The 7,863-nt window shown below is 63.9% G+C and overlaps 1 protein-coding gene across 7 annotated transcripts; it reads right to left on the bottom strand.

Annotated features, from left to right (window-relative positions):
* Window positions 1-808: 808 nt before the first annotated feature.
* On the bottom strand, window positions 809-6,173 carry SPHK1 (sphingosine kinase 1). 7 transcript variants are annotated; one of them, XM_027518620.1, is made up of 6 exons: window positions 5,967-6,173; window positions 2,968-3,162; window positions 2,509-2,734; window positions 2,319-2,430; window positions 2,102-2,217; window positions 809-1,870 (listed from the first exon to the last, which is right to left on the bottom strand). In XM_027518620.1, the coding sequence occupies exons 2-6, from the start codon at window positions 2,975-2,977 to the stop codon at window positions 1,066-1,068; spliced, it is 1,269 nt and encodes a 422-aa protein (XP_027374421.1). In that variant the 5' UTR covers window positions 2,978-3,162; window positions 5,967-6,173; the 3' UTR covers window positions 809-1,065. The 7 variants fall into 7 exon arrangements, with proteins under 7 accessions (XP_027374421.1, XP_027374418.1, XP_027374420.1 ...); XM_027518617.1 differs by lacking the exon at window positions 5,967-6,173 and adding an exon at window positions 4,777-5,956; XM_027518619.1 differs by lacking the exon at window positions 5,967-6,173 and adding an exon at window positions 3,849-4,244.
* Between the last annotated feature and the right edge of the window lie 1,690 nt (window positions 6,174-7,863).

Raw genomic sequence — 7,863 nt, forward strand, 5'->3', positions numbered from 1 at the left:
GCTGGGGCGGGGTGGGGGGCGTCTCAAGGCAGCAGCCCCTTCCCCACCCAGCCCGCTCCCAAGCCTCTTCATCTCCTGTCAAGGACTTGGCGGGGCCGGGAGGTGAGGGTCTAGAAGCTCAGTGGGTGGGTGCTCTTGCCTCTGAGCAGGGCCTGGGTCCTGGAGCCCCCTTTCAGCAGGGCAGCAGCAGCAGCTCTGTTCCCCGGGGGCCTCTGACCAGGTCCACCCGTTCAGCTCCTTCCAGATGCTGGGGGGGGCTGGCCTGGGCTCGAAGCCACTCTGGATGGCTGGAATCTGCCTCTCCTCACCACTGCTTCCTTTTAAACCCCAGCCCACCACTCCCCGACAAGGACAGACGAGGAGGGCAGGGGAGCCCCAGAGCCCGCCCTGGACAGACAGACTCCTTGTAAAAAGGGGACAGCTCTCTGCCATTTTGACCTCTTGCTCCTTGCCAGTTTTCCCCAGTGCCCCTAACTCCGGGACAATCTCCCTTTTGGCTGAGATGCGCTGGCTGTATGGCCCTAGGTAAGACATACTTGCTCTAAACCTCAGTCTTCCTACCTGTGCTAAGAGGCAGTTGGCTCCAGACCAGATGGGGTATAATCATCACTGGGGCAGGGCCCCAACCCCTGCAAAAGCAGCCTGGACCAGCTCTGGTCCTGTGCCCACTACCAAAATGACTTCCCAGGGGCCGGTACCACATGCTGCCCCATCCAGGAGGGACCACTGGGTTGGTCATCATGTTAAATTCTGGAGCCCGGGCAGAATTAAGACCCCACTCTTCGCACCCTCTAGGATAAGACCAGCAGGCTGGGAATGTCACTTTATTCAGATCTGATTCAAGGGTGGCTTCCCTGCTCCTACCCCAACACTCCATCTGGCCTTCGGTGGGCAGAGCCTGTCCTTCCCACCCTTCTCCAGTCTTCCTTCTCCTCCTCCTCCTCCCAACTCACCACGTGGGCTGTGGACAGGCCCTCCAGTCCTGGGGGAGGAGGGAGAGAGGGGTGGCGGGGCCTGAGCACAGAGTGAACCAAGTAGACAAAGGCAGGGGCAAGGCCCACAGAGTCAGGGACGCTCTGATGGGGGCGGCGTCTGCTGAGACTTCCTGCGGGGTGAGGGCTGTGGTTTCAGAGAGGGTGGGGGCTCCCTGTAGCCACTGACCATCCAGAAGTAGTTGGGGAGAACCTGGCCCTGGACAGCCTCGCTGATCAGCAGTTCCCCATCCACAGTAAACACACCCTTCCCATCCTTGGGCTCCAGGCGGAAGGCAACCACAGGCACATAGACCAGGTGGGGGCAGTGGCACTCCATGTGCCTGCCTTTCTCCATGGCCAGGAAGAGGCGCAGCAGCATGGCCCGGGACACGCCAGCACGCACGTAGAACAGATGCATGGCGCCAGCCGAACAGCGGCCCATGGGGGCGGTGAAAAGGTCACTGGCCAGGTGGGAATGCAGGAGTGCTAACACCAGCACAAAGTCCTGCTCCGGCACCACCGTCCAGTGAGGAGGCACTGGCTGCTCCAGGGGCACCACATGGGTGTCCGCGGGGTCCTGCGGGGCCAGAGCCGGGGAGGGGCCCCTCCTGGAAGCCAGCGTTTCTGCGGGCAGGTAGGCCAGGCTGCCCCGGTAGGTGCGCAGGGCCACCAGGCGCAGGCAGGCGCCTAGAGTGAAGCGCATCTCGCCCAGGCGCCGAAACTTCTCGCTCTCCAGATCCACGTCGGCGATGAAACCCCACGCCAGGCTGAGCACAGAGAAGAGGCGCTGCCCGCAGGCGGTCTGCAGGGATAGCAGGTCCATGGGCGCCAGCAGCCGGCGGCACAGCAGCTGCGTGCAGTTGGTCAGGAGGTCTTCCTTAGTCACCTGCTCGTACCTGCAGGGGAGGGAGTCGGATGAGGAGCTGGGGCAGGCCAAAGTAACCTTGAGCCCCTGGGGGAGTTGACAGCGGGTGACAGCCAACTGGAGTCACTGAGAGAGAGAGAGAGAGAGGACCCTGGAACAGAGGCTCAGGGCTCCAGAGACGAGTGGTAGCTCGCAGGCACTCATAAAAGAAAGCCTGGCAGGACCTGAGGGAAAATAAACCCGCTTGGACCCTGGCTCTCACCCGGCGTAATAGTTCAAAGAAGCGGCCACTGCATTGCCAGAGCCTGCCGGGAGGCTACACAGGGGCTTCTGGATGGCGGTCTCCCAGTCAGGCCGCTCCATGAGCCCGTTCACCACCTGTTGGAGCACAGGAGGCCTCAGCCTGGGAAGCTCCCCCCACCCGCCACGGCGCCCCCACAACCCAGACCCAGGCCCAGCCTCCCCTGGGAAGGCCTCACCTCGTGGATCAGCCCATCTCCGGACATGACCACCAGCGCGTCCCAGCGTCTCAGGTCCTCCGCACGCACCAGCTCCCGGGCGTGGTTCCGCCGCTCTGTGCAGAGGGCGCGGCTATCAACGTGGGAGGTTGGAGTCGCGGGTCCCCCGGCTGGGGATGCTCCCCACGCCCGCTCCCGGGAAGAAACTCACCAGTGAGCATCAGCGTGAAGGAGACGTCGGCCTGGGCCAGCAGCGGCTGTACGTGGCTCCTGAAGAGCTGCAGGGCTTTGCCCTTGCCCCCGCGCGGATTTAACAACACCAGCACGTGGCAGGGCCTTGGGAGCGTGTTCCGGGAGCCGCCCGCTGTAAACACAAACCGGAACCGCCACTAGGGGCTGAGGATCACAACTCGGGCACCCGGGTGGAAACGCGGCGCCTGAAATCCACGGGTAATTGATCCAGCTGAGCCTGGCCAGCGGCAGCGGCCTCCAGCGGGGCACTCCAGCCAGTTTGGCTGGGCTCAGACTCCCACCAGCTTCTAGTCTCATGGGGAAAAGGGCTCGCCTCCAGGGTACCCAGCCCCTCTTGTTCAGTTGACTCCGGCCAACTTTCCTCACCAGGGAGAATAGGAATCCCCCTACAGGCCTTCCCCGCCAGGCCCCCACAAACCTGCATCCATGACCTCGCCCCGCTGCCGAGGGGTCCCCGGCGCCGTCCGGACGCTGTCCGCCGCGGCGGCTCCTGACTTCAGCTCCTTATCGGTGCTGCCCAGGCGGGCCTCTCGGTGACGGCTATGGGGCTCGCCCTCCCCGCCCGTTGCCGGGGCTGTGGGGGCACCCGCGTCATTCCCTGCGGTTGCCGGATCTGAGGGAGAGGAAACCGCGCTGGTGGAGTCTGGAGCGGCCCCCTGAGGTAGGGGGCGCCCCATTAGGTTCTGGGACCACGCTCCGGGAGCCGCGCGCACCGGCATCGCCTATTTTTCCAAGAGGTCCAGAAAGCCGAGGTCCAGTGCCACCAAGGGCGTTCGGGTCCTGGAACTGAGCTCCCACCACCACCACCCCCAGGGGGAAAGGGTCTTTTCCTGAGAGCCTGTCTTTTCTAGGACCTCGGGTTCTGGCCCGACGATGAGTCAGAGCCCCGGCTCTCTCCGTGGGATCGGGTCTTCAAGCCCCTCCCCGGGGGCCGCCAGGGGGAGGGGAGTCCAGTTGTGTAAAAAAATCCCAGAAGGTGAGTGGCCATCGCCGCGCGCGAAGTTCGGGGCGAGTGATCCTCGGCCCGAAACAGCCGGGTCGCCGCGTCCTCTACCCCGAGCTCTGGAGCTGCCCGGATCGCCGCGCGCGTTTCCAAGGGCCGGGCTCTGCGGCGCCGCGCGCAGCGCTCGTGGAAACGGCGCCGGAGTCGTGCGAAGGCTGAGCCGGAGCCGGGCCGCCAGCCACCACCTCCCTCAGCCAGAGCCGAGTGGGCGCGGAGGCCATGTGCTGCACGGCAGCTCCCCCGGCCGCCCAGGAAGCCAAGAAGGGCAAGAGAGGAGGGCAGGCGGCCAGCCCTACCCAGTCGGTCCAGTTTCCTGGGGGAAGCGCTACCTCCGTTCCCCACAATCGCCTAGGGCTGAACACAGCCAGTCCCGGGCTCAGCCTCGCATCTGCGGAGCAACCGGAGCGCCGAGTAAACGCTGACTGCGCGGCCTCGCTGCCTCCAGCCTCAAACTTTTCGCTCAACTTCGGGGAGGGCGCCGTGCCTAGCCTCCCGGCCTGGCCACGCCCCGCGGCCCAGGCGTTCGCAGGGGTGGAACCCAGGCCCCGCACGGCGCAAGCAAGCGGGACCCTGGCCTTGCCGCTCCGCCCCAGCCCGGCCCGCGCCCACGGCTCGGCCAAGCGCTCAGCCCTTTGGCTGGGTCCGGGGACTCTCGGACCCAGTAGGAAGGCGAGCGACGCGGCCGGGCGGGAGACGTGGAGGCTGCTGGCTAGGCGCGGAGCCCCAGGCCCGGCTACGAGCGGCGCGCCGCGAGCGCAGCGTCCCGGGCGCGCAAGGGTGAACGCGCATCACAGGCCGCCGCGCACAAAATCTGAGCGGCCCCCGGGTGGGGCTCCGGGCGCGCGTGGCTCAGGGCTCTGGTTAGACCCTTGCCTGTCACTGGATAGTCTCCTGGCGGAACCTGCCCCGCTGCCCGCGCCCCCCAATCCCACCCGGATTTCGAGGTCCAGGCCCTGCCAGGTACCCCTCATTTCGTGCTGGGGTGTCTCTGCAGCCGCTCCCATCCTCCCCCAGAGTTATTTTTAGCTTCCTGGACCGCACGGCCACGGAGCCTGAGACAGCCAGAGGAGCCATCCCGGGAGGGAGGGCCCGGAGCGCGGGGGGTACGCGGTCCGGAGGAGGGGGCCTTGTTAAGAACCTCAGAAGTTGGGTGCTTTTCCCAGAGGACAACATCGATGCTCGCCTGAACCAGCGGGCGCTCCAGGCCCCGCGCCCCTTACCCACCTGAAAGGAGCTTGGCGGTGTAAACAGGCCTAGGCGACCCCATCCGGACTGGGGAGCCAAGCATGGGGGCGTGTCCTCCGTCGCCCTGCTGGCTCAGCGGGGAGCTGCAAACTGGCCCGGGGCCTCGGGTGTCAATGGGGTGTGATCAACACATCCCCGGCAAGTAAGTGTCCGATCTGAAAGTGTCCACGACCCGCTCGAGTAAGCTCCCTGTGGGGTAGTGTGCGGCGACCCAGAGGAGGAAGTTGCCAAGGTCAAGTTACCAAGTTTCTAACTCCCTAACCAAAGTTAGAAAAGACCAAACCGCTGTAGGAGGCTTAGCTGGTGCAGGCCCCGGCTGCAGGGTGCTCACGCGCCCACACCTGCCCCCACCCAACACCCATTCACACGTCTCGCTTCCCATCGCCCCTGAAAGTCGACAAGAGGCAGGTCTCGGCACGGCTCCGAGGTACCGCTTTGCGAGAGGACCCAGGCGTCCCTGTTCCCCAACACCTGGCGGGGCGGGGCCCGGGATAGGGGAGAGGCTCAGGCTGGGACGCGTGGGTCCCGGGGCCGTTGGCCTGGCACGCGGCCGGGTGGTGTCCACCTCCGCCCTGCGCAGCTCTGGGGGCAGCCCTGGCTGGGTCGTGAGCGGCCCGAGCGCGTTCCGGGAAGGTGACTCAGCGATGCTTTCACGGGTCGAGAAACTCTGCGAAACTAGGAACCCGAGTGGGGAGCGGGGCGGGGCGTCATCACCCTCTAGCAGCGCCGCGATCGGAATCCACCGAGGTCTGATCTTGAACCTCCAGGCTCCCCACCCCCCGCCCAGGAATCCAGCGCCAGGAGCCAAGCGCCGCGCTGCAGCCGCAGTGCCGCGGTCACGCGACGCGGGAAAGCCAGCGCCGGCGGGAGGAGGGGGCTCCTTGCGGGAGCCCGGACTGGATCCCTCGGCTCTCCTCTCCCCCTCCTCCCTCGCCTGCCTGCTCCTCCAGCCAGGACGGTCAAAGTCAGGGCTTTGGGCGCCTGGAGGACGCGGGACGCGGCGTGATGCTCCAGGGGATCTCGGATCTTGGAGAGGGGCGGCCTCCCTCTTCTCCCCACGAGCGCTTCCATCAGTCCTGAGAAGCCGCTGCTTAAACCTCGGAGTCTGGTGGGACTCAGACCCGGGAAGCGAGGACGTGGCCGTACACGAGCCTAGTGAGAAAGCCCACCTGCCGCAGGGTCCCTCCGCCTCCCTAGCTGGAGCCCCCGGGGTCGTGCGGCCGCTTGGGGGCGGGGTTAACTGGAAACCCAGCGGCGAGGGAGGCGGGGCGGCCTGCTGGGTTGTTATCCGGCCTCCGGGAGCCCAGTGGGAGGGAGGTGAAGGGCAGAGCCCTCTGGCCCCGGTTCCAGTCCGCACAAAGGCTCCTCTGTCCTCCCGGCCGCCTCTCCCCAACCCCCGTCCCCACCCCCAAGGTCCCTGCTTCGCCTGCTTCTTTCTCGTCCGTCACCTCCTTCCTCCAGCCTCCCTCCCTCCGAGCCCGCCCCGCCCCCAGCCCCTCTCTAAAGAGGGTTATTTCATCTCCAGAGATCCTCGTCAGTACCCATGGCCCAGGAGACCGGATTGGGCAAGAGGAAGATGCTTTTCCCCTTTTGATAATTGGGGGAAGTGAAACCCTGAGAGGTGAAGGGTCTTGCCTAGCTAAGCCACTGAACCAGCTCCCTACAGAGCTGAGAAGCAAACCCAGATCCCAGCCCCCAGCCCGGGAGGCCCAGCTGACCCCAGGCTTCTAGCTGGCGTTTGAGTATCCATCCGCTCCACGTGTTGCTTGCCACAGAGCTGCCTCATCCACCCCGCTGCTCAATCGCTCTGAGAAAGAGGAAGCATCTGGAAGCCCTCTCCAGGCTTCATCCTCCAGGTTCTGATTAAGCAACTAGCTGCTGTGGCCACAGGCCTGGCATGAGACTTGATCTGTCCCGGTCGCCAACCATCAGGTACATCTGTCTCAGAGGTGAAAGAGACTGCTGTTCCAATTCCCCCAGTCACCCTCCCTCCTCCTTGAGGGTAGCCTCCCCAGGACACACCTGATCCTTTTCTGTTCTTTTTCAAAAAAAAAAAAAGCAAGCAGGCATGCACTGGGCCTGGCCCAGCTCTCTGGAAACTTGGAGCCAAGGCTGCCAGATGGCAAATGACTTGCTTTTATTAGGAGAGGTTTCCTGCCATCTCCTTGGCTACCCACTCCAGTATTCATTCTTGCCTAGTGAATTCCATGGGCAGAAGAGCCTGGCGGGCGACAGCCCATGGGGTCGCAGAGAGTTGGATACGACTCAGCAACTAACATTGATTTGTTCATTCCTGCCATCTCACCTGTTCCTGAGGTTCCAGCTCCCAGGCTGAACTGCAGGACCCCCGCAGCCTTCCTTGACCTCAAGGGCTTTCTGCCTGGAAGGCTGCAAGGGCAGGGAAAGGGAGGTGTCCAGCCTGACTGTTTTTAAGACTGGTCTCCTGGGATGGACCCAGATGTGGTTTCCCATTCTGAAATCCCAGTGACCCTGACACGCATTGAGGGTGGCAGGCTGTGGGTGGAGAGGTGTGTCCTACATGGGCATGCAGGAGACCAGACTGGTCACACGAGATTCCTGACCTGCAGGCGGTGTTCCAAGTTTCTGTCTCTGTGGTGGTTCAGCTGCTCCAGGTGTGGTGGGGTGAGCCTAGATTTATCTCGGAGGTGGCCTCCTCCTCCTCACAGGTGTCCTTGCCGAGGCTGCCAGCCAGCATCTCTTCTGGGTCTCTGGACTCTGCCTCCCACACACCCCACATCTGAGCAGGCCTGCTCAGAGGGACACATTCCTTTCAGGAAAGTTCACTAGCACAGCCTCCCCTAAAAGGCCTCACCCTTGCCACTCATTTCAGCTGCTGGTCTGGGATCTGAAGGCGTCTGTGTTAGTTTCCTTGAGTTGTCATAACAAGGTACCACAGACTGGGTGATTTAGAAATTTACTGTGTCACGGTTCTTAAGAAATCCAAGATTAAGATGTCAGCAGGGTCGGTTCCTTTCAAGGCCTGTGAGGCAGCGTCTTGTTCCAGGCTTCTCCCCTAGCTACTAGTGGTTGACTGGCCACAGGTGT

The sequence above is a fragment of the Bos indicus x Bos taurus genome, chromosome 19, assembly GCF_003369695.1.
Source record: "Bos indicus x Bos taurus breed Angus x Brahman F1 hybrid chromosome 19, Bos_hybrid_MaternalHap_v2.0, whole genome shotgun sequence".
Lineage (NCBI taxonomy): Eukaryota > Metazoa > Chordata > Mammalia > Artiodactyla > Bovidae > Bos > Bos indicus x Bos taurus.